Genomic DNA, 27879 nt, shown 5'->3' with positions numbered 1-27879 from the left:
CGTCGGACTCATAAATGTCGGTTCACTTTTCAAACTGTTGCCACAAAATGTTAGAGTCCTGCATTATATTTGAAGAAATTAAATAATGAAAAATCTGCATAAATGTATGTATATTTCTCACGTTGTCATAAAATAACGGTACATAGAGTCATCGAATTTTGAATAACGTAATCCTCCAACGAATATGAGCATGTGGAAGACCAAATTTGAAATTTGAAATTTGTTTTATGATCGATTTCCTATTTTTTAAAACTTTGACGAATTTTTGATTAACAAACTCAAGGATTTCAAAGCGAGCAATGGCAACGTTGTGCAGAAAAAACATTTTTATCTCCAGCGCGTGAGTCTCTGTATCGGAAATTCTAAAGATATGCTCGTTTTAAAACTATTTTGCGATATTGCTGTTGCACTGGATCTTATGGTTTAAGTGCGAGGAACATGATATTTGATAAAGAAAGGTAACACACAAAATGTTAAAAAACGCCCCTTTGGACGTAATTTAAAATCTGAAACATTTCAGTTTTTTTTTTTTTTTTTTTAATTTTTTAAAAGAAGTATAAAATTTTCCTAAATATGAAGACCAGGGTAATGTATAAAAAAATTAGGTATAGTTATTTGTATAATGACTGAAAATATATGTCAACTACCAAAGGTTGCGAAAATAAAGGCTTTCGTGAGGACTTTCGTGGACAGGGTACATTGCACACATGTGTGCTAACTTTATATAATATGTCTGCTTTTCATCTCAGAACATTCAATTTCCTGATACCATGCCCAAACGGTGCATGAAGTTTTTTATGGTTGTGTAAACATTTATGTGTCACCACACACGTTATCAACGTATGTTTGTCTAGAACAGCACATGTTTTCTGTTGTTATTACGCAGTCACATTTCGGTAACTGGCAGGAAAATGTTCGCTATTTATAAAGAGAAGAAGACGTCGGGCAGTTGGTGAAGGAACCTTTCACTCCATTCTTTATTTTCCCTGCCTGTCTGTCTGTCAAATACACGCAACATTTCAGTAATTCTAGTTCGACAGAATCCAGAGCGCTTATCATTAACCGCTAGATTCTTGGCATTTAAAAGCAAACAAATCTGGTGCGTTCTTCTCAGATTACCAATTCTACCCACAGTGCAGCTCCTGTAAATGGTTAAATTAGCCTACCCCCCCAACCCGAATTCTCGTAACTTTCAAAAATGTCGGCGAAGCTCGCTCTATTATTATTATTTTTACCTCTCAGCAGTTCTAATTTGCATTTTTGAATAGTTTTTGGAAAATAAACATTAATAGAATTTAAGATTAGCATAATTAGACAGAATTGCGACTTATGTTAAAAAACCAATATTTTTATAAGCTTTTATTTAATTCACGCTTTGTGTTTGTCGCATCGATTTTAAAACTATTTCCTCGTAAGTTATTCAAATTTAGTACACAGACTATTTCACGATGACAATACGGTATAGTGAAGCAATTGTGTTCGAAAATCCGATTTAGGCTTTTTTTTAGTCCAAATCCCAGAAGGGCTATTAATTTCGTTTTGGCATTTTGCGTTGATTCACTATAAACGAATCACTTTTTAAACTGTTGCCGCCAAATATTACAGCCCTGTGTTATATATGAAGAAATTAAATAATGAAGAATCTGCATAAATGTATACAAGTTTCTCGCACTGTGATAAAACAACGGAACCTAGCGCCATCCAGTTTTGAATAACATACGCTTCTACCCGAATATGGGCATTTGGAAGCCGAAATTTGGGATTTGTTTTATTACCTATTTCATATTTTGTAAAACTTTAACGGATTTTTGACTAACAAACTCGATGATTTCAAAGCGAGCAATGGCAACACTGTACGAGGGGAAAATAAAACATTTTTATCTCCAGCGCACGAGACTGTGTATCGGAAATTTTAAGGATATCCTCATTTTAAAATTATTTTTCCATATTGCTGTGGAACGTAATTTGTTAATCTTCGGATTATGGTAACTTGGCGAAAATTTGGCGACTAACTCTGCTACAGGAACCTGCTAGTTTTTTTTTTTTGGGGGGGGGACACCATTTTGTTTTCGCGAAGTAAAGGCATGTTTCCCACCCTCAACATTTTTTTACAACAATCTGCTAGCCGAATTACGCTTATGCTAGAACTTTCATGGAACAAAAGTGCTTAATCATGACGAAGATTAGGTGCGAAATTGGGACAAAGTGCAGAATCGTCCACTGCTTGTCGCGTTTTTAAGAATTGCATATACACGGTATCATCCATGTACACGTCGACCTATTTTCACTTAAAAAAACATCCCAGAATTTCACAAAAATGGCATTCCGCACACTCTTGACTTTATCCATGTACACTGCTGAAGTCCTAGCTAGTAACCTTTATCGCCTTACCAAAATGTCGTCAAACTGCTTGTTACCATATTCCAAAGATTAGCCCGTAATTTTACGGTTTAAATGCAAAGAACATGATATTTAATAAATAAAGGTAACACGCAAAACGTTACAAAAATGCCCCTTTGGGCGTAATGTAAAATCTAAAAGCTTTCAGGTTTTTTTTTTTTTTTTTTTTATTTCGCAAACGTTTTTGCGGCCAACCGCCTGAAGTAGTCATCACAAAAAGAAAAGGTATATGATAATTTCGATGAATCCAGCTCGAATCATTTCATAGAAATATTTAATATTTCTTATTAGACAATTTCCTGGCTTAAAGGCATTTTTACTTAAATCAAGAGGATTTTAAGAAGTGCGTCGACTGCTTTTAAATCGCTACATCTGTTACTCAATAATAACAAATTAAATTTAATTTACTATATCGTTATCTTACGTTTTGGCGAATGGCATCACCCTGGTACGGAGAAGATAAAAGTATTTTTTTTTCAAGCTGTGGCGACACATTGTTTTTAAATACCTCAGTTTCTTGATTATAGTTGAAAAGCTAATATCAATTAGCCGAATGTAAATTGTCTAGTGTGATACAGATAAAAATGCTTTATTTTGAACAATTTTGCCACTGCTCGCTTTGTTTTGAGTTTGCTAACGAAAAATTCATAAAATTTGCACGAACTACATTAAAAAAAAAAAAAAAAAAAAAAAAAAAAAAATTTCAAAATTCGGATTTCGGGCTTCAGGATGTCTGTGTCAGGTGGAAAGCAACGTGCATTCAAAATTGGGTGGCTCTAAATGGCGGACTGCGAAGAACATACAAAAGCGTACATACAATTCTTAAATTATTTAAGCGTAACGATATTGAATCGTTTTTTCGAACATATCCTCGGTTAACGAACAATCTAAAACTTATTTAAATTTATCGTTTTCATTCTCGTAGAGAGCGGGGGGGGGAATCTTTTAAATACCATTTATATAGTATTTAAACTTAATTTCTAATATTTTGGCAAAATCGCTGGATTTTTTATAACATTTTATGTAACAGAAATGTTTGAGTGAGCAGACATTGAGAATAAATAAGAAATGTTTTAAATAAAGGAAGCTTATAGAATACTTGTATGATAATGAATGAACTAAATGGAGAAAAATAAATTATCATATAGTTTCATGGGAGCAAGACATTAAATAATCATCTTTATAAAATTCATCTGCAATTTTCTATTACCAACAACAAAAGCATAGTCTCCTAAATAAACAAAACTTAATAATAGAATTGCACTGACGAAAGTGAGACCAACTGACTTATAAAAAATATCTCCCGCATGGTTAGTATTAAATATGGAAACTGAAATTTTTAGCGTTATAAAACGATAATTTTTATTTAGTGACGATAATTTTTATCTGAGTATGAGAAATACGCTGTATAGGTTCTTAGTTCAATAACTGGAAAACTAAAATACTTACAGTTTCAAAAAACTTCTATTAATAATACTTATTTCGAAACGAAGAACACTCTTCTTAGAGATAATTTTATAAAACTATAAAGAATAAGAATGTTATATCCAAATAACATATAAGAATGTTAGTTACAAATTTCTTGATGTTTTTAATTCAAAATTCTAAATTCACGAAAAAGGTTTCGCTTACCTTTTTCTTCCAAATATTCTAATCCGGGCTAAGCTATCTAGACAAAATTTCAACGACCTGTAATTGAAATTTATATTCAAAGAAAACATTTTTATTTGAAATAATTCTTACATTTTCGAATACGAAAAACGTAGTTACGAAATATTGCATATCTACACAAAAACAAAACGATCGAAAAAGAATTACAGGCGATGTCTTACATCTCTTTTTGAAATCTGAACTTTTGTTGGTAATGTTAATGACATTAAAAAAAAAAAAAATCTGATGTGTACACCACATGACTTCTTTGTACAGAATATTAAATTATACGCATGTTTTTTTGCATTTTATTTAAACTTATTAGATTGAATTAAACCTACTTCGCCGACAGCGCATAAACCACAATAGAATAAATGCATTCTTTAAAATTCACTTGTTTAAAATAGCGACACTCTGGCGCTAGGTTTACTTAACAATATTATATTTCATTCATATTATAACTCAGAATGCGCAAAATGTATATCATTTAAAGAATTATCTAATCGTTGCCACATGTTCTATTCAAATACTATAATAAAGCTAGAACTATGTATAAAAGAAATTAAGCAAACAAAACAAAACAGAAACAGTTTTTCACAGACGATTGAGTATTTCTCATTTAATTAATTCAGTTCTCACTTCGCGAGAAGGCAAACATATATAAAAACTCAAAATATCTATAGTAAAAATTACGAAGTAAATCTCAAACGCTTATTTCCTCGAAAAAATTCCAGAAAGATTTAAACATGATTTAATTGGCAATAAATGAATGCGTTATCTTTGTTGTTGCGAAGCTAAGTTTCTCCAGATTGGCAACAAATCCGCTAGTCTCCTGTTTCAAATGTAAACATCAATAGCCGCCATTAAAAACAGGCTTAGCGGCAATTAAACAACTTTAAAATTGCTGATTATTCTAAAAATATTGCACACAGATTTACTAAAGGCATAAAATCCTTAACCGGAAGATAAAAACAATATAATTCAATCATTTTTAAAGCAAAAAATGTACAATTTACAAACATATAAGAGTAAAGAAACTGAGATCACTGAGCCAGGTAATAGAATGGATATATATATATAAATATATTTATATACGTTTGGTGCGGCCGATTGCAACCAAAATACGAGGTGCACATCTACATGTTATAGCAGTCCTATATAAAAAATTTCAACGTTCTGAGGCTACTCGTTTTTGAGTTATGCGAGATACGTACGTACGTACGTACGCACGCACGTACGTACATACGTTCGTACAGACGCCACGAAAAATTCTCTTCAGAATTAATTTTAAAGCAGTTTTATAATTTTTTTGAAGGAAAAGAGTATTTTATTCTGTCCTTACGTACAGATATGACGCAAAAACATCGTTAAATTGCATTCGATAGCGGTCAAAATGGGTATTTTCGTCGAAATATGCTTCCTGAAACTTTTTGCGATTACAATACTTCCTTTTTACTTCGTACAAGGAAGTAAAAAAACAATAATTGTGAAAGATTACAACAACAAAATGGGAGGAGGGGACCGCCTGGATTATCAAATTATCCTGCTGTTAGAAATAAGCAGAGATATTATTATTTTTCCATTATGCTTTATTTCCTTATAATTTTACTTAATATACATTGACATTCATCCACTACGAAAGTCATGTATGGAAAGTTATGATGTACAGAGAAAACAACATTACACGCTACGAAAAACAGACGGGGGGGGGAATTTTCGTGGACAGGAGAGGACTGCGAAAGGGTTAATAAACAACGCTACGCAAACAAAATACCTTTCGCTGCTAATTTGGCCGGCGCAAGAAGTTTAAAATTTTATATCCGATGCATTTTTATATGAAGTATTAAAATCACAAACGTCAAGTAGTCTAAAAAAATGTACCGATTTTCGGAAATTGGTCGAAATCCAGAAATTTTTCATACAAGTTTCACTATTATTTTCCGCTCAATACAATGGCGATTCTGGTATGCTTATGTGTTCTTCAATGTTATGGGCAAAATCACGATGAAACTTTAAATTTAAAAAAATCGTTTCACCACGTTACATTTTCATTGCGAAACAATGTTTGCACAAAGTTTGAGGAGGCAGGCTAAAAATCGAAGACAAAATTCCACTCACGGTGACACACCATGAGCAAATTAAATAAAAGCCTGCACGTTTCTTTTATATATATATATATATTATTACATATATATATATATATATATATGTAATAATAAAATTCCATAGTCAAGAATACACTTAAAATTCTAATTGTATGTTCTTTTCATTTTTAATGGCGACGTTCTCTTATTTGAAAGTACGTGGAATTAAATACACAGCCCCGTAGTCAAGTTGTTTTTCCCGCCTTTTCTACACGTACAGTTTTAGAATGTTCTGGAAATATTTCAAGCGAACTGGATTGGCTGACGAGGCTGACGTCATTTCATGGAAGCTCCACCTTTCCAGAGGCTATAAAATGACTCGCAAAAGGAATATCGGGGCTTTTGTTCTTTAATATCACGATGCAGTAAACTTGATACAAAAAGTGATTAGTAATTCTTTTTATTTACTCCGGATATCTGATTTTGTAACTGCTATTTTCTCCTGAATAATAATAAATGGATCCTGTTTTTTAAAACTTATCGTCTGATTATTTAAGCTACGACTAAAGCTGATACATCACATATATATATATATATATATATATATATGGGCTCTTTAGTTTCGAAATCACAATTCATACTCAAACAAAACATATTTAATGAAACATTAATACATCTATAATATCGTTCATCTATTAATACAGCATCTATAACACTGTTTAGCCATTAATACAATATCTATATCATCTTACATCTCTTAATACATCTATTCAACTTACATCTCCTCTCATAAAACAAAGTGGCGAGAGTTCTATCAATTTCACTCGTGCAGTCAACAGCTAAAATTTAGACAGCGCGCGAGAAAAAATATTAAGCTATGGATTTAAAATCCCACATACAGTGGGTACAAAAAATATTTGCACACATACATTTTTGTTCACAATTTATAAGAAAATGCATTAAGAATTGGCATTTAATTGGCATTAAAAAATAGAATAAGCTTATTCATTTATTAATTACAAAAAATACAATAATATTAATAAAAAACATTTTTTTCAACAATATTAAAATAGTTTTTGTCAAAAAAGTATTTGCACACTCAACTCAACTTTAGCAAATTTGCATTTTTATGCTATTATTTGACAGTCATCCCTCAGTAAATAACATACGTAAGACGACTATAAAAGGAGGTGTTGTCGAAACGTTATCAGTTGATTGTCGATTCAAATTGCAATGGCACCTAAGAAAACTGAATTTCCGATTTCGTTGCGAGAAAAAATTGTTTCTCTACGTGAAAATGCCCTAAGTTATCGAGAAATAGGTAAAAAAGTAAATGTTTGCTTCTCTACTGTTGTTCGGTATGTTATAAAACGTTATAGAGAAAGAGGATCTACATCAAATAACTTGCGCTCTGGACGCCCAAAGAAACTTTCACTGCGAATGAAGCAAAAAATCATAAGAGAAATCTATTTGTTAGTGCAATTGCTTTAGCCAATGATGTCGCTTCAGCATCTAGAGTTCAAATCTGTGCCCAAAGTGTTCGAAATGCCCTGCACGATGCACACATTTATGGGAGATCACCAAGGAAAAAAACCTCTCATAACTGAACGAAATAGACTGAAGAGACTTGAATTTGCTAAGGAATATATCAATAAGCCAATTGATTTCTGGAAAAATGTCATATTCTCCGAAGAGGGTAAGTTCAATATCTTTAAATCAGATGGCAGGAAATTAGTTTGGAGAAAACCTTGTACTGCTTTTCATACCAAAAATGTGTTACCTACAGTTAAACATGGAGGAGGTTCTGTTATGATTTGGGGGTGCATGGCTAGCAAAGGAGTTGGTAATTTGTGTTTCATTGAGGGGAATATGACAGCTCGAACCTATATTGATGTGTTGCGAGATAATTTGCCACAAAGTGCAATAAAATTGAGTATCAGTAATTCGTACTATTTTCAGCAAGACAATGATCCCAAGCACACTGCCGGTATAACACGTATTTGGTTGCTTTATAATGTACCCAGAAAACTTGCCACTCCACCACAATCCCCAGACTTAAATCCTTTGAAAAATTTTTGGAATTCTTTGGATTTAAAAATAAGAAAAAGGAAGATTTCAAGCAAATCTGCTCTTAAACAAGCCCTTATTGAAGAATGGTCTAATACTGACCCTACTGTTACAGAAAATTTAATTAAATCAATGCCAGCAAGATTACAAGCAGTAATAGATGCTAAAGGAATGCATACTAAATATTAGTTATTTGAAATTTGCTTATATATTTTACTTCTTTTGTATTCATGCAGGTGTGCAAATACTTTTTTGATACGAGATATTTTAATTTTTGTTACAAAAAAGCATTGTTATTTATATTATTGTAATTCTTCTGTTTGTTTTGGATGATTAAACTTATTCTGATTTGGCAATACCAATTTTTTTATTTCTTAATGCTTCTTTTTATGAATTGCAAACAAAAATGTAGGTGTGCAAATACTTTTTTTACCCACAGCATATGTGTGTGTGTGTGTGTTCCATAATTGCTAATCACAGATTATACTTAAAATTTTTCTCTCAACAGGCAAGAATCGGACAAAGAAAATCTTGCTCCCCAGCTACCAGCATCTTCAGAAGCAGTCAAAGAACCTCTCCACTCCGTCACCAAGCTAGAGAATGGATCCCTTACAAACGAAGTACTTTCTGTCAAAGAGACCAGCACCAAGGTGAGACTTTTTCAAGGTCTGTCTGTGTTGATTTCACGAGAACTGAGCGGCAGCCAAATAGCTTAATGCAGAGAGCAACTGCCAAGTTTATTTACGAAATACAGGAGATGCCACTTAATGTGATCGCGGTTAAGGTTATCATTCGGATTTTGTTATAGAATTGACAAATTCTGAACCATTTGCATACGAAAACTAGCAAAAACATCATTTATTGTGATTAAGAATAAACGATTTTAACTGAATAAGAACGCCAATTAAGGTCAAAATAGATTATACGAATTGCAAAGCTCCCGAGGAATGTCGCCAAATAAAGAATTAACCTTTCGAGTGTGGTGTCAGTGTGTAAGCTTTTAAAAAATTTGGTACTTTTCCGTTTTGCCGGCGCAGGCGATAAAGTCGCCAGTAATGGTACAACTGATGCCAAACAGGATATCCTCGCTGGCAACCTTTTACGCCTCATTTTCAAAACAAGTAGCAGCCCTTTCTTATCAGATTGATTGTTTCTTTCAATACTGGCATAAAAGTACATAGAATGTTTACCAGATAGTTCAATTTTATTTCCTAAGGCCATTCCCTGTAATTAAGTCAATTAAGATGCAATCACACCGCTCATGCAAAGGCGAAAATATAGAAAAGTCAAGGGTTAAATTTATCAATTGTAATGAAGCGAAGTAAAGCACGGCGGTTTTACATAATTTCTGAGTAAGCTATTTCAACGAATTGAAATAATTCTTGCATTTAAACTTCATTTAAATTTCATTCCAAATTAAGATTTAACTTGAAATTAATATAGATAATTACTGAGAGAATTTGATTTTTGTAACGTAGTTTGCGTGAGATGGTTGGGTCACGTGATATGAACCGGCGAATCAGGATGTTGAACCATGAAAGCATGGTAAATTCTTAAATTAATGTCTTTTTACAAATTTATTGTCTTTATTTATTGGCTTTTTACAAAATTTTAAACGATATTAAAATGTTTATGGCTTCAAAATAAAAAATTATTAGAACTAACATTTGTTAACATTTTTAATGTGTATACTGCATGTTGTCGCCAATAAAGTCTGCTTGGCGAGATTTGCGCCGGCGAAACGGAAAAGTACCAAGAATTTTTTAAGTAAAATATTGCTTCTAAATAGTTCCATAAAATGTCTTCTATAAACACTCTTTCCTGATTTTTTACCATTTATTTTACACTAGTTTTTAGAGTTGAAATGCATTTTTTTGGTGTTATTCGGGCTTATGATTCTTTAAGAACACTTAACTCACTAAGAACTTTAGATTACTCACTAAGAAATGCCGCCAAATATGGTCAGAATTGGTTATAAAAATCGCCAAGTGGCAGAGAATTGTCGCCAAGTAAGGGATTAAATCCCCAAACAGCTTGATTTCAGTTTTAATTGAGTATTTAAAATTAGGCAAAACAGCAGTCTTAATTTGGCGTAGATTTTGAATTACCCTATAAATTTGAGGGCGATCAGACATAGGTCCCTCTTCTTCACAAGCAACAAAGTACTTGTATGTGCAGAATTTTTTTTCCCCGCCCCAGAAGGAAGTTCCTTAAAAGTCTCTACAATAACCTAGCATTTTTTTTTTTTTTTTTTTTTTTGCGTAATTATTAATTTTAGATTGACATTTTCTCTTCCACTCAGGGATGCGTTCCATATACTAATATTAGAGGTCCAATAATAGTGAAAAACTTTATGAACCGTTCACAAATTACTCTTTGCACGAACGATATAATGAACGCTTTATACAAAAACTTCTGCATTTTCCAAATTAAAGTGCTTCGGTGTACCTACTCATTTATGCTTCTAGTTTTGCTTACATTAAATTAGCTGAATTCCATTTCTGATTTGAAGGACATTTTTTTCGTCGTTCAATGATATTGGTTTAATGTACTCGAAATGTAAACAAATGTCATCATATAAGGCCGCACCTAGGGGTGTAGGGGTGTAGTTGTATAGGGCTCCCGAATTAAAGATTTTTATGTAGCTAAAATGATCAAGCTAAGGTTTTAAAGGGACGGTGGACTTTAAAAATTATTTTTTTAAGTTTTTGTGCTTTTAACAAGAAATTTTACAAACATATGTTACGGTGAAACACCGAAATCTGGAGAATGTCGACTTTCACCGGTGAATGTCAACATTCACATAGTCTCTTGGTGTATGTCCGAAATATTTTCCAAATACTCTTATTTCTGACTTACACCGGTCAATGTCGACATTCACCATGTACTAATGGTGAATGTTAAACATATAACAATGTTATATTTTCTTCTCCGTCATTCAGTCGCGAATAAACGCACTCGAAACTTTAAATAAGAACTTAAGAACATGAGAACCTAAAACACACAATACATTCAAAATGAGAAAGGAAAATATTAGAGGTGTGTGTGGTGTGGTGTATTTAATTATGGCAAAGCACACTAGGGCTATCTGCCTAAGAGGAGAGATGCCTTTCATGGAGGACTTTCTAAGGGAAACTGGCTCATATACACGTTACACATGGGGAAAACCACGAAAACACCCATGCAGCCAGCCCGTTCGCGGGATTCGAACCTCGGACCAAACTGCCAGTGTTCAGCGACTTTACCGCTCGGCCGCTGGTGGGCGAAAATATTAGAAGTTAAAAACTTACTTAATTATACAGTACGTTCTAAATGAGAAAATAAAATAACAGTCATAAAAAACTTACTAAATTATGTGATTCAAATCTTATTTATTGCAACAACTTAAACTATTATGGCACTTTATGACCTCTCTTTTCGACTTTCACCAGAGCATATCTGTGATTGTCGACATACACCGGTGAGGGTCCGAATGTACAAGAATGTAGTGAAATATTCGGTCTTTTACCGACGTATTTGGTGAATGTTGATATTCTCCGGTGAAAGTCAACATTCTCCAATATCGGTCTTTCACGGTAACATATCATCTTATAACACCAGTTTATAAAATATATGTTCAAAATTTCAATATATTTTAAATTAAAAAATTTTAAAACAAATAATTAATTATTTTAATTAAAGATTAGAAATGCTCATTGCGCTCAAATTTTAAATACTTTTTCCTAACTTTTCCTTTAAGTTAGTTATAAAGATTTAAAAAAAGGTTTTGTATATCCGTTATTGAATATGATGAATCAAAAATTTTTAAAAAGGAATTTTGTGAACTTAAACCCAGTTTTCGAAAATATATCACCTTTTGTTAAATATTATCACAAGTTTAAATTTCTTAATAACCTCATATCCAAAAATGCATACACAGTTCTACTGTAACATATAACTAGATAGTTTCTTCCAAATATCATTAATTTTGAACTAAAAATGAGTCGCATGGAGCATTTTCAAGACACGGGAACTGCCAAAAAATTTGTGTTGTGAAAACCGAATTTAAAGTTTTCCTTCAAACTTACCTTTAATACATAGCCATGAGAAACAGCAAATTAACTTTAAGTATGAATTTGTAAACACTAGACAACATTTTCGTATCATTTAACTATTTTTAATCTCATAATATTAAATATGACAAATATAAACATATCTTAAATTGGTATGTTATTCAAAGTTATAGTGATAACAATTTATGCATTACATCCAATGAAACTTTTAAAATTCACCCGCAGCATATTTTTTACCTTCATTTGTCACATTTACATTATTGCTTTACAATATTTTTTACTATTTCTGTTTTTTTTTTTTTTTTTTTTTTTTTCCAAGCAGGTAAACTTCTTTTTTTGCTGGTGACGAAGCCTTAAAAGAACGGCAGTGTCACAGGACTAGTTTCTTGTCCAGGCTTTCTTATCTTATCTAAACATTATTTCCTATCTTGTTCATTTGCGGTTTTGCAGCTGAAGATGATGGTTCGGTAAAACCATCGAAACTAGTCCTGTGAAAATTTTGTAAATTAACGCTGATTTTTGTTGTTTGACTTCTGAATTAGTATTTATTCGGCGTGTTATTGTGTCTTAACAATCTGATTACTTTTTGTTTCGATCTTTACAAAACTCCTTGAATGGTAAAAATTTCAATAATGATGATGATGTCAAATCGTACCTGATTCAGTTTTTTTGCTAATAAAAACCAGAAGTTTTATAAACGTGGGATTATGATGCTGCCTGAAAGATGGCAAAAGGTCATTGATCAAAATGGGCAATACATTACAGAATAAAGTTATTTAGTTCCATGAAAAAATTGTCTTTGATTTTCTAAAAAAAATCCGCAATTACTTAGTTGCCAACCCAATAGTTACATATATGAAATATTACGAGAGTAAAAAATCAAATTCAATACTTTGGTTAATTTTTAGCTATTTTAAAGTCCACCGTCCCCTTAAGGATTCTTTCTTATCAGATAATTACAATATGTTGGATAAAATGTAGGTACACTGCCCCTCCTCCGAAAGAAAAAAGACAGTTCTATTATCTCCCGTTCTACTGAGAAGATTGGCGAAATTCAACTTGGCGTTTTTCTTGTCTCGAAAGCGCGACTTAGGATATGTATTAGATTTATATATAGCATTGTTCTAATATAGGTATTTTGACACAAAATCGGCTTTCTTAAATGGCATGCCAATTTTTTTTTTTTCCATATTTCGATTCCACGACTCCACTTATGCCAAACTGCCAAGTTTTGTGAAAATCTCGCAAGTAGTTTTTAAAAATTAGCTCTCAAAATTTTAGTTCATTAATCTTAATTGAATTTGATATATATTTATTAATTTCTTTTTTGTATTAAACTTAGTCGATTTCTTCTTCCAGAATTCGAAATTTAGGCTCAAATAAAATTCGCACATTTTTTTATTATTTATTTTTCTAATTTGTATTTTTAAATATTTTTTTATTCATTTTTCAAAAACATTTTTGTATTATAACCTATAACATTTTTAACATCTTCTGAAAGTAGATGTATTTCTAAGCATACCTGCAAAAAATGGGAGTTTTTTATTCAAATTTTTCTGATATACGTGAATTCAAATTTTGGCGCGTTTTGAAATTTGGTGTATTTATCATGGGCGATAATAACGCACTTTGTTAAAATTACTTGAAAGAAGGAACGATGGACCATTTGTTCTCTCGTGCATCAATAAAAAAAGGTACTTACGTATTAACGCAACCAGGCCAAAATTTGCATAAATCGCCATATTTGGCGACCCTACAATCACCAAATTTGGCGACCCTACTTACGGCAACCCTATGTGTTATGTGTAGTTTTTCGTAAAGAAATTATTTTTCTTACTGGTTATGGAATTATACCGAACGAACGTACTTGTAAAAATTCTCATAAAATGAAACTGTATTTTGGAAAGTAAATCTTCTGGAAATGTAACGTCGAAGAGTGCAATCAACATTTGGGTGTGAGAACCGGAAATTGGTTTGAAGGTAACCGAATTTCATTTGTGACAGCGGTTTCAATCAGTGCTAAAAGCAATAGCCAAAAGATTTCCGCCGAAAAAATAATTCTGCAAATTCGAAACCGGAACGGTTTAATTGCTATTTTATATTTTAAAACAAAATAATATAAAAAACTGTATTAAAAATTATCTGTAATTAATAAATGTACATTTTCTTTCTATTCATACTTTTTTACTCAAACTTACAAATTGCGCCAACCTGGTTGCGATAATACGTAAGTACCAAAAAAAAAATTAAAGTAAGTAGGTCACTTCAAATTAAGAATTCTGCTAAGTGATTCTTGACGCAAAATGAAAAAAAATTCGCCAAGATAAATTTTTAAATTTCTCACCAAAAATTACAAAATTTAATATTTAGGCAAAATTTGAGTCGTAGAATCGGAATATGGAAAAACATTTATATGTTTCTTCAGAATAGGGTACGATTTTGTGTCAAAATACCTATAATAAAATAATGTTATATATACATCTAATATACATCCTAAGTCGCGCTTTCAAGAAATGAAAAATGCAATTTGAATTTCATCAATCCGACCAGTAGTACGAGAGATATAAAACTGATCCCCCCTTTTTTTAACAGTGTATCAAGAGATATTAATAGACACCTACCTACTGTTATGCATGCCCTGTCTGGGCGTATGCTTGCATAGATATCGAGGAAAACTCCAAATTGCCCAGAATATTATGCTCAGACAGATTGTAAATGCTCCTTGGTACATTAGGAATAACCGAATTCATGAGGAACTTGGGGTATGCATGCTAAGATGCTTCTACTATAAAATTGCAAAACGTTTCACACAAAACAAAGTACCTTGGCTAACGCAGCTATTAAAATAGTTACTTATGATTATAATAACCTCGACAGCAAAGACAGGCCACTGGCCATTTTAAACATTTGGATCATGTAATTGAAATATGTTACACTTGTATTTTACTTTTTGTATTACTGTATATATTACTATTTAATGCATAATTTTTTATACTTACCATCAGTTTGTACCCATTCTTGTCAAGTTTGCTCCCTTATTGTATTACTTGGCACCAAGATTCTCACACTCCTCTTTCCATGTATTAACTTTTTAACTTTTGGGGCACATTCACCAGCTCGATATCTTTCTGGCCTGCTGTTAAACATAAATCAAAGATTAATCTTAGATCTCATACACTTTATTTAAAAAAAACATGAATACATAAAAGTGATTGTAACATTTATATACTCAATACTTGAGTTTTTGGCTAATCTTAATGTAATCCGTAACGTCTAAAGTATTCTACAAGGGGTAGTGCCTTGGCACAGGTACCCTGGTGTTCAGAAGCACCGTTCCACTGGGAGACACCTACCGAAAATCTGATGGCGCCTTTTGGCGATGACATGCAGTCGAATTCCGCTATAACGAACCCCGCTTATTGCGAATCCCTGAACAGAACGAAAGAACCTTAGTGCCATGCAATTTCTTATACTTAATGTGATTTTATAATTTCTTAATGTTGATATTACAATTTCTTAGACACTTACTTTTACATGGTTGATCTTCGGATGAAACGTTTTTGTATTTTTTGCATAATTTGAATTTGTTACGTTGTGCACTTTTTAATTACAGTCTAAATGCGCTATAACGAACCTCCGGTTACAACGAACGAACCCCTTGGTCCCTTTCAGTTTTCTATACGCCTAATATTATTTTATACTGCTGTCACGAACTTCCAGAACTATGGAAATCGGATATAAAGAACCACGAGATTGCTATCTTCGATTCACACATATATTTTTTGTATTTTTTCCAGAATTTGGATTTATTAGGCTGTGCATTTTTTAATTACACTGTAGCTCCGCTATAACGAACCTTCCGATTTAACGAACGGACCCATTTGTCCCGTCCCGTTTCCTATACAATTAATATTATTTTATACTTTTCTAACGAATTTCCAAAGGTATGAAAATTGGATATAGAAAACTATACTGATATCATCGATTCAAACGTTTTTGTATTTTTTGAATTTTTCCAGAATTCCTGGAAGTTTTAACAAAATCATTACTAACTCTTTATATCATCCACGCTTATCCTAAGCGTGAATCGTGGAGTTAGGATCTGCATTCCGTCCGTCAAGGAAAACACTTGCAAATGCGTTTACTTTTATGTCCCATCCCACTTTTCTCAATATTCTAAACAAAGGCTATGCGAAATAAGCGTGACACCCAATTTGGGAGGACGAGGGTACAATAAGCAAATCTTAGGACACCATATGGCCTTCTTCGTATATACCTGTGACCATCAAGTCACAGAACGTAATTAGGTTGTTTAATTCCATTCAAATTCCTTGAATGAATTGTCAGACAGAGCTCTCTTCAAGGTTGATACAATGATGAAAATGTCGAAATTTTCGCTATTAAGAAAAAGAGAAATGAGTAAAAATGAATTTATGTTATACAGTTGATTTGTCTTCTAGGGAATAAAAATTTCTTTTACCTCCTTTCCCCCCCCTTTCTGGGCTATTCTAGTTCTGTCCTCCGGATGGGGTTCTTACATTCTTTAAATCGTTTGATAACGATACAATATTCTTTACAAAACGTCGTTATTGAGTCTTTTTTTTATATATATAACCATATATATGTCAAGTAAAAATTAAAGGTACATTTTTTAGCTTTAATCTCCCGTTTCCATACAAATATTAAAACACTGTTTTTATATTTTTGTGAAATAATATAGTTTTCTTATTGGGTCGTTATAGCGGAATTCGACTGTAACACCATTTCCGCCAAATTTCTTACTCGGCCGTAATTTCTGCAAATATTAGACACGTACATATACTTCCAAATACAAAAAATATCTTAAATGACCCAAAAACTAATCTTTTATAATTTTTAAACTTAAAGAATAAATTTTGTAAAAATTACGAAGTCTGATACAGTACAAAATCCGAAATCCGGACTCGTCGGGACTTACACGATTCCGGGTTTGGGATTTTTCAGGATATTAGATCAACAGTTTAAATCTACTTAGATGGCATGTATTAGATCATCAGTTTAATTCTAGTAAGATGGCATGTATTAGATAAACAGTTTAAATCTAGTAAGATGGCATGTATTAGATCATCAGTTTAAATCTAGTAAGATGGCATGTATTAGATCATCAGTTTAAATCTAGTAAGATGGCATGTATTAGATCAGCAGTTTAAATCTAGTAAGATGGCATGTATTAGATCAGCAGTTTAAATCTAGTAAGATGGCATGTATTAGATCAACAGTTTAAATCTACTTAGATGGCATGTATTAGATCAGCAGTTTAAATCTAGTAAGAGGGCATGTATTAGATCATCAGTTTAAATCTAGTAAGATGGCATTTATTAGATCATCAGTTTAAATCTAGTAAGATGGCATGTATTAGATCAGCAGTTTAAATCTAGTAAGATGGCATGTATTAGATCAGCAGTTTAATTCTAGTAAGATGGCATGTATTAGATAAACAGTTTAAATCTAGTAAGATGGCATGTATTAGATCAGCAGTTTAAATCTAGTAAGATGGCATGTATTAGATCAGCAGTTTAAATCTAGTAAGATGGCATGTATTAGATCAGCAGTTTAAATCTAGTAAGATGGCATGTATTAGATCATCAGTTTAAATCTAGTAAGATGGCATGTATCAGATCAGCAGTTTAAATCTAGTAAGATGCCATGTAGAAATAATGAAGCATTTATGATCTAAAGGGTATCAAAATTTACAAAAAAAGCTTAATATTTATTTGCTTACTTTATTAAACATTTCTCTGAATGTAAATTGTTTAAGTAGCTTTTTTTTTTTTTTTTTTTTTTTTTTTTTTTTGTGTGTGTGTGTGTGTGCTAATACTTTCTCTTTATTTCTATAGAGAGATATAATTTCTTGTTTAGTTACAAAAGTCCTGTAGTTGCTGTGTCGAGAATTCCGACTAACTTGTGAATCGAAATTTTTTCGTTTTATGTAAGTTCTCTGTCATTTTCTTCACTATCGGTAGCGATATTTTCTTAATCTAGAATCATACTACAGATTTTGTGGGTGCCCCTTGTTTCTTAGCGATTCTTTTTTGACGCCAAGATCGGCGCTAGGAAGGCACAATTTCAAGATGGCCGCTACACAAAACCAAAATAAGAAGTCAAAGAATTGCACAAACTCTGTGTCCATGTACACATCGATCTGTTTTCACTTAAATAACATCGTAGAATTGCACAAACTAGGCACATCGCACTGCCTTAAATTTGTCCATGTACACATCAATCTATTTTCATTTAAATAAAATCAGGAAGTTAAAACAAAGTTAAAACTATCATGGTAACTAGAAGTGAGGTTACATCGCCAAAATTTAAAAGCAACTTGTCGCTAATCGAAGGGGCATCCAATTCTACACTAGAGCCAATGCATTAATTCGAAAATTTCACGTGTGGTTTGCGATATCCGAAAGTCTTCAAATTCGCGGCTATAATCTTCATCATCGTCACCATGAAACATGGTAGCTGGCCATAAATTATGCCAAGCATTTTTTAAAGTATCTGGGGGCACATTCTCCCAATCTTTAGATGTCCCACACAGTATATTTTATGCTAAAGTTTTTCAAAAATCCTTCAACGGTCTTGCCATAATACAAGAAATTTAACATGGATTTTAAAATTGCTACTTTATATTTGCATTTCAGCGCCCGCACTATTCTAATATCCGTAGGCTGAATGATGGACGTACAGTTTGGAGGAAAGAATAAAACCGATAGGCTAATCTTTGGAATAAGGTAACAGATAGTTTGGCGACATTTTGGTAAGCCGATAAAGGTTACTAGCTAGGACTTTAGCAGTGTACATGGATAAAGTCAAGAGTGTGCGCAATGCCATTTTTGTGCAATTCTGGGATAATTTTTTTTAAGTTAAAATAGGTCGACGTGTACATGGATACGTGTATGTGCAATTCTTAAAAACGCGGCAAGCAGTTTGCGATTCTGCACTTTTTCCCAATTTCGCACCTAATCTTCTTCATGATTAAGCACTTTTGTTTCATAAAAGTTCTAGCATAAGCTTAATTCGGCTAGCAGATTGTTGAAAAAAAATGTTGATTTAAAAAAAAAAAAAAAAAAAAAAAAAAAAACCATGCCTTTACTTCGTGAAAAAAAATGGTGTCCAGAAAAAAAACAAAAAACTAGCAGGTTGCTGTAGTGGGTTGGTCACCAGATTTTCGCCAAAAAATCGCCAAGTTACCATAATCCAAAAATTAACCAACGGATAAATTATCTTTTTTTAAAACTTAATAATAAAGTGAAATATGAACCGAACAGTTGTCTACAATCAGGACAATTTTTGCGTCATCAGGTAAACCAGTCGAATTCTAATTTCGCCGAGCCTCGGGTATGAAATGATTTCAAACCAATCGCACATTAAAAGATTGTGTCATCCGGGCTGTTTGATTTGCACGATATATAACGGTAAAACATTTACTCCTTTAAATGCTCGAAGTCGTGTATTTTTTCCGATTACGGAAAGTTTACGTTTGTGCGTTCCTGCAGCATTTGCGCACGCTAAAATTGTTAGTCTAGCTTTGGAATCTTTGATACTAGTTGGAGCGTTTTCTTTTGAGGTTGCCAAGGTATTTCGCTGTACATATTGCCAAAAAGAAGACCAGTTTCATCAGCGTTGTAAATTTGTTCTGGAGATAATGTTTCACTATTAATGAGTTCAATGAATTCATCTGCAAATATTTCAGCAACTTCAGTATCTTTTTCACCTGAAATTTTTAACTGCATTTTACGACGGATCTCGCCAAATTTGGCGAGTATCTTTTTCACCTGAAATTTTTAACTGCATTTTACGACGGATCTCGCCAAATTTGGCGAGTATCTTTTTCACCTGAAATTTTTAACTACATTTTACGACGGATCTCGCCAAGTTTGGCGACATAGCCATTTACCTCAATGTTGAATGGATTTTCCTCTATAACCTTATTTTTCTGGAGGTGATTCACATCCTGAGGCCTTTCATGTTATGTTATAGAAGAGATAATTCAGTTTATATATAATTTCACAAAAATTATTTATATATATGCAAAATCCGTGACAACGTATAAACATTAATTCATTCTGACTAACATTAACTTGCGAATTAATATTTGTTCGGAGTCTTATTGTGTCTTAATGTATAAACATATTGGAAAATGAAGAATTTTTTACATATTCATTCTGGTGGCTACAGGTGAGTAATTTCTGTTAATAATGCCTAAAACATCGACTATAACTTCATTTTTCCTTCGATGGAAGACTGAAAATAGCAAGCATAATGCCAAGCATTTTTTAAAATATATTATATATTTGTAATAATAAAATTCCATAGTCAAGAATACACTTAAAATTCTAATTGTATGTTCTTTTCATTTTTAATGGCGACGTTCTCTTATTTGAAAGTACGTGGAATTAAATCCACAGCCCCGTAGTCAAGTTGTTTTTCCCGCCTTTTCTACACGTACAGTTATAGAATGTTCTGGAAATATTTAAAGCGAACTGGATTAGCTGACGAGGCTGACGTCATTTCTTGAAAAAACCGTTATACTGACACATTGCTATTGCCTAAAACCAATTAGATGGTTAACTGCTTCTTGCTAGAGATGGACAAAACCGCTCTTTTATGACATCGGATCAGAGCGTTTCTCTCACTGAAATGAAACGGTTCTTTTTTCTGACTCACTAATAATAAACTTCATGAGAAAGATCCGTAACGACGAGTGAATCAAGAGCGACTAGCAAAGTACGAGCGAAAAGAATCGAACGAGTAGTGGGATGGGAAAAATCCACCCAATTAAACGCTAACACCTCGATTTGATTTCTTTCAACTGCAATTTTAGGATTCTTTCAGCACAGAATCAACAATCAAATTACAGAATAAAAAGTTTTAAAAAACATAGGAAATGATAAAAAGGAAACTCACATATAATATGGGAGGATAAACATTCTTTTTCCTAAAATGGGAATCAACTTTCCTGGCACGCTTCCAACAAGAGCGCCGTTGTTTTTTAACCACTCAGGCATACGCTCATTTGATAAAGTGAATCAATTCGGAAGGTCAGTAGATCTCTGCTTCTGGTAAGGTTCCAGCAAGAGATCTACATGAACTGCAAAAGAGCTAAAACACCGTTTCTTGGAATCGGAGTCAATTCGCTCCGTAAAGTGAATCGGTAACCGTTTATTTCATGCACATGCGCAGATCGGCAGTTTCTCGCACATGCGCAGATCAATAGCCGTTTGAGGCTCGCCAATGCAGAAACACGCAGAATTAACATTTACGCCAAAACCGCCACAGAAAACGAGTTCCGTATTCATTTCATCTTATATTAAAATATTTTGTACCTGAATGTTTTTATAAATGTTGAAATTCATTACATTTTGTTTTTCTCCAGATTACCAAAGAAACGGAAGGGATGCGGATAAAATCTGCAGTTCTGCTTCCAGACATCGATTTCGCAGCGACACATAAAATCCTCGAAAATTTCACCAGTACCAAGTTACTGGAAGATAAAGACGAAACAGCGGAAAAGGAAGTGACATCTACAGAACCATTTCCACCGTTTTCCGAATTGCTTCAGACTTCTCAAGGACCTCCGAAACCCCCTCGAAGCCCAATCGATCTATCGACGTCATCCAAAACTGAAGAAGTCAGCCAAGACGACAACACATACATTAAGACAACAACTGAACGGAAGCACGAGGTAAATGAACGAAGTATCATTATTTTTGCCCTCCCCCCTCTAATTTTATTATCCGAAAATCGAAAGGGGAAAATCATGCAAATTATTTAATTTCCGAAGTACGCGGTTACAGTAAGAACACAACAAATGAAAAGTAATCATAGATAAACTACAGTAGCTATTATAATATTACTTATTTAAAAGAAACCTACATTCTGATCAAAATGCATATTAACATTACAATATGTGTAAAGGGTACTATTCCGTTTTGAGGACCGTAAAAAAAATTGCAGCGAAAATATATGCGCAAAAGCGCCAAATCTAGCAAACGCGCCCATATAACAGCGCGCCAAATCTAGCGTACGCGCTGATTTCACATTGCGTAAGATTATATAGTAGTTCTATATTCCTTAAGACGCTATTGAAATACTAGTTTTATTTTTAAATTTTTTTTTTTGATATCCTATGGATTTAACAAATTGGGAATTGACCATGACGAAAAGTCGGCAATAGAATTTTGGGTAAAGTGCAGTTTTTAAGAATTGCACCCACTGCTTGACGCGTTTTTAAGAATTGCACATACTCGGTATCCATGTGCACATCGACCTATTTTCACTTAAAAAAGAGAAAATCCTAGAATTGCACAAAAATGGCACTGCGCACACCCTTGACTTTATCTATTTGATTTCTATGTACACATCGACCTATTTTCACTTAAAAAGTAGAAAAAAATTGATAAAAATCCAATTGTTTTAACACTTGTAAAAAGCGGCAAACAAATAAATGAGCGATTCTGCACTTTACCGAGAATATTTTCAAAGGAAAGGCATTATTCATTATAGATAATTACGTTTGAACAACCGACGAGATGAAATTATGCTTTAGCGATAAGTCGGTAGCGAAATAGCGATGCAGGCATCCATTCGGTTATGTTTAGCAATTTTTATATAAATTATAATAATGATCTGAAATAGTTATTTACTGTTATGCTTTCATTCAATCATGTTTAGCCTTTTTCATATAAATTATAATAATAAAAAAGTATTATATGAAATTAACCTTTCATCTAAATTAAAACATCAATCTTAAATAGTTATTTACTATTATACTTCCTTTCTTGCCGCAATTATTAAGGTTTCCGCAATTATTTTTGGCAGCATTGGCATCAACAATAGTTAGGCGATTTTTTACGGCACTCGAAACCGAATAGTACCGTGTAAAGTATCTTCGTGGTTACTTCTCTGTTAAATCTGATTTATTCCTGTTTTCGTCTCCACTGCTCCTTGAGCCACAAATTTTTCATACATAACGTGACTCTGAATGCTCAGTCGACTTGACTAAATCATAGACTGAATGTCAGTTCCTGTTCGCTTCATTGCGATGGGTTGGTCATGGCTGGCATAAAGTTTAACAGTTAAAAGGAAAAGATTCGGCATGACCTTCGGAGGTAGTTTGCGAGAGTTTATGTTTGTTAGTAAGACGGAAACAATCGCTACGAATCCACTTTAAAATTCAGAGGAGCTCGTTCTCTGAATGCACTAGGAAGGAGGAAAATGAAGCAAATATTTTTTTAATTTTCAGAACCTGACGCTAAAAAGCTAAGGAAAAATACTCGAAGAAATACTGTATTTCTGCCCAAAAAGATGTGTAGAAACAGTTTATTGGCCATCAGACGTTTGGATACAGTTAAAATATTTATGTAAATTAAATCATCATTTTTTTATAAAAATCTTCTAAAACGCACTCAAAGGCACTTCTAAACGCTTTCACTAACTTTCACTGGTGAATTCAGTCAAACGACGTTATAACGAACTTTAAGAGTCCGAATGTTTAGTACACTATAATCTGGTAGTTCGCTGTATTCAATCTGTTAGGGGAAAAAATTGGATGATCTTTCAAAGTGCGAAAATTAATTGATAAATCACGCAGAAAGTGATTAACATTGCCACATCTTCCAAACGAAATTAACGGTAACCTTAACCATTTCACCGTTTCCTCCCACGCGGACTCGCATATTCACAAAGCCTACAGACAATTTCGCTACGGGCTGCTCTCGTTGGAGGAAACATCTGCTTGGCGGTCATATTTGGAATGGCGAGTTATCGCCCTGTAGGCGTGGTAATTAACGCCAAACAAACGGAAACAACGTTTATTTCATTCAACATTTTTTTAGTTTATGAATGAAAGCTTAGAGGAATTGTGTGGAATATATCTTAAATAACCTACTGATCTTATTAATAGTTTATTTGTATTTGAATTTAAACTTTTAAAACCACGTAATTGTTTTACAAGAAAAGGTGTTTATATGGAGACAGCATATGCACTTTTTCGTTATTTCACTTAGGAAGAGTCTATTGTGTAAATCTTCATAGCGCATTAATTTATACAAATAAAGGAATATTAAAAAAAATAACCAAATGAAAACATTCAGTAAACATTTAAGGGTGTCGGATACCTATTCTTTTTACGAGTAAGTATAACTAAAATTATATTTTATTCCATATGCGCTATTTCTATTGAAACGCTTTTGCGAGATCTTGGTAATCTCGTAATCTTGCTTACTGGTACCTACTACAAAGAGTACAAACCAGTAAATGAAAATAAGAAAAATTAACATTAACAGAAATAGAGAAAATAAAGGCGTTTAATTTTTAACACCGTACCCGAAGGCGAAAAGACAAATAATGACAAAGTCATTCAATAAAGTTAAAATAAAAGTAAGTCCGTATAAAGCAGAGTTTTTGAAAGCCACGAGCGCGGATAGAACCGGCGACCTAGAATTCTGAGAATTATTCCCGCGCTCGTTACCACTGGGCTGCGGTTACTCCGGTGGTTTATGCTCACTTTTTGGTACACGACGCTCAAATACAAATTGTATAGGCGATGAACCAAAAGTCGCCAAGCACATCGGAGCAAACATCAGAAGAAACGGTCTGTAGGCTTTGTGAATAAGCCGCGGACTCGTCGATTTGAAAAGTGTTTTCAGACCTCAGCAACGAGACTCATCCGCCGGGGTTAAATGTGGCCTGGATCCTTGTCCCGGAAAGAGACTCTTCGCTTCGTGTTTTCCAACCTCCAAAATGCGGGGAAAATTAAAAGAGGAGATTTATGACCTAACTAGTCGCTTTTCCCCGAAGCAGAGATAGGATCATACAAAAAAACAATTTGCTTAAAAAGACTGGAAATAAGAATGTACTTCTAGTCGCTTTTCAGCTGGCATTGAAATGGAAAGGACTGCTCGTCTGAGGGCGTTTCTTAAGAGAGCCGTCTTTGTTAATTTTCAGATAGTTCACTAGGGAATACAAAAGAAGTTTTAGAGGAGGGTGAAGTGGTTTATTTTAAAAAATATATATTGAAAGGGAGTTACAATTATTATTACGAACAATGACTAAATGTATTTTTTTCGTTGTTTTTAAGTTTCTCCGTATGACAATAAATGGTACTTTTCCGTTTTGCCTGCGCGGTGTCTGCCGATAACATCACGGCAAAAACATCGCGGACGAAAACGTCGCGGAGAAAACAACGCAAGGCGAAAACGTCGTGCTACAAAACATCGTGGGAGAAAACATCGCAAAGAGAAAACATCGCAGTTCTAAAACATCGTGCTACAAAACATCGTCGTCGAAAATAAAGCGGTTCAAAAACTTCGCAGTTTAAAAACATCGTCGTCGAAAATATCGTGGTAAAAAATAAAGTATCTACAAATCATCGCATGACGGTAACTTCGCAGACATGCTTTTTCAGGTTTTAATTATTGTAAATGGATATTGCCATAATGATTTGTGAGCGCAGTATGTAAAGAAGGATAATTTATATTTTCACATATTTTATTAACTAATAAATGTTTGCTTAAAACGTAAGAAGGAAACTTAAGCATAAAAAATTAAATGCAAATTATAGATTATACTTTTCATGAAAAATTACCAGTAAAAACTTTATAAAAATGATTTATTAATGGCCTTTGTTAGTTAACTATGTCGGTTTAAAATTATATTAAGTGCTATAAGTCGCATTAATTTTCTATGCTTAAGTTTCATTCTTATTTTCTCAGCAAAAATTTATTAGTTAATAAAAAGTATGAATGTAAAAATTATCCTTCTTTCCATCTTGCGATCACAAATCAATATGGGAATATCCATTTACAGTTATTAAAGCCTGAAAGAAGCATGTCTGCGATGTTATCGTCATGCGATGATTTGTAGATACTTTATTATTTACCACGATATTTTCGACGACGATGTTTTTAAACTGCGAAGTTTTTGATCCGCTTTATTTTCGACGACGATGTTTTGTACCACGATGTTTTAGAACTGCGATGTTTTCTCGTTGCGATGTTTTCTCCCACGATGTTTTGTAGCACGACTTTTTTGCCTTGCGTTGTTTTCTCCGCGACGTTTTCGTCCGCGATGATTTTGCCACGATGTTTTCGGCTGTAACCTGGCGCAGGTGGTAAAGTCGACAATAGTGGTACAACTATTGCCGAACGAAATATCCTCTCTGATAAACTTTTACGCCTCATTTTTAAAACAAATCGCAGCCATTTCGTATCAGATTGATTGTTTCTTTCAATACTGGCAGACAATTACATAGCATTTTTATCAGATAGTCAATTTTATGCCATTCGCGCCGGCAAAACGGAAAAGCACCGTTTTTACGTATCTAAGGAGCATGAATAATAACATAAAACAAATATTCTAAATGCGTCATGTTTATATTTTATATGATAATAAACGAGTTCTTTGATAAGGTCATCCATAAAAGTAAAAATTATGTGCACACTGAAATGATCATTCTGAAATCTGAAGCAAATTAAGGATTTCTTAATTCTGGCAAAATTTGTGTGTGAAAAACGGAAATAGAATAATAGGTACTTTTCTAATAGGTTCTATGTACATAAAATGACATAGAATTTTTACCGGATAGCTCAATTTTATGCCCTAAGGCCATTCGCGGTAATTAAGTCAATTAGGAAGCAATCACACCGCTCACCCGAAGGCAAAAATATAGAAAAGGCAAAGTCAAGGTTAAATCCACCAATTCTAATGAGAATGCACTAGCGAAGTAAAGCACTGCGGTTTTGCATAATTTCTCAGTAAGCTATTCGTACGAATTGAAATAATACTTGCATTTTGAACTTGTATTCCAAATTAAGATTTAACTTGAAATTAATGTAGGTAATTATTGAGAGAATTAGATTTTTGTAGTGTAGTTTACGTGAGATGAGATCACTTCCGGTCACGCGATATGAACTGGCGAATCAGGATGTTGAACCATAAAAGCATAGTAAATTCTTAAATAAATGTCTTTTTACAAGTTTATTGTCTTTATTTATTGGCTTTTTACAAAATTTTAAGCGATTTTAAAATGCTTATGCCTTCAAAATAAAAAAAATTCTTAGAATTAACAGTTTAAACATTTTTTTAAACATTTGTGTATACTGTATCGTGTCGCCAATAAAATTCTTTGGCTCAATGATTTGGCTTTGAGTCAACAACAAAATGATGTCAAATTCTCCACTCCTGAAGCAATTTTGTGAGGCTTGTTTACGAGGCATTTCAATTATGGTGTGATCACCATTATCCGGACTAATGCAAAGAATAACTCAGTTCAGGGATAACCGAATGAAACGATTAATAATTTCCCTGAAAATTGAATTAAAAGCATACGTTAAAAAATTTCAGATTACATTTTAACTAGAGAAAATTATTTTCATTCAGTGATTTGAAACTTAAGAAGATACATAAAAACACGCATTTAAATCAAACTGTTAAAAAAAATTTACTAAAGGATTGGGAAAGTAAATATTTCCTAATCTTTTAGTTGTCCTAAAAGAATTCGTATCTCTGCAGTAGATGGCAGCACTAGAAATTCGCAACGGAACTACTGGAAGCTGTTTCTGTATTTCTCTAACAGATGGCGACACTAG

At 33.1% G+C, this 27879-nt stretch overlaps 1 protein-coding gene across 7 annotated transcripts in view; it reads left to right on the top strand.

The window, feature by feature from the left end:
* LOC118203169 (uncharacterized) overlaps positions 1 to 27879 on the top strand; it is a 201261-nt gene that overhangs the window by 126694 nt on the left and 46688 nt on the right. For all 7 annotated transcript variants that reach the window (XM_085812548.1, XM_085812544.1, XM_085812543.1 and 4 more), the window contains 2 exons: positions 8710 to 8851; positions 21666 to 21974. In XM_085812548.1, coding sequence (XP_085668674.1) covers positions 8710 to 8851; positions 21666 to 21974 — 451 coding nt within the window. The remainder of the gene's footprint in view (positions 1 to 8709; positions 8852 to 21665; positions 21975 to 27879) is intronic.

The sequence above is a fragment of the Stegodyphus dumicola genome, chromosome 3 (genome assembly GCF_044657685.1).
Source record: "Stegodyphus dumicola isolate Sdum_Otavi_A_Nest chromosome 3, ASM4465768v1".
Lineage (NCBI taxonomy): Eukaryota > Metazoa > Arthropoda > Arachnida > Araneae > Eresidae > Stegodyphus > Stegodyphus dumicola.
Note: the sequence above shows the minus strand (reverse complement) of the source record. Positions and strands in the feature narration are given on the sequence as shown.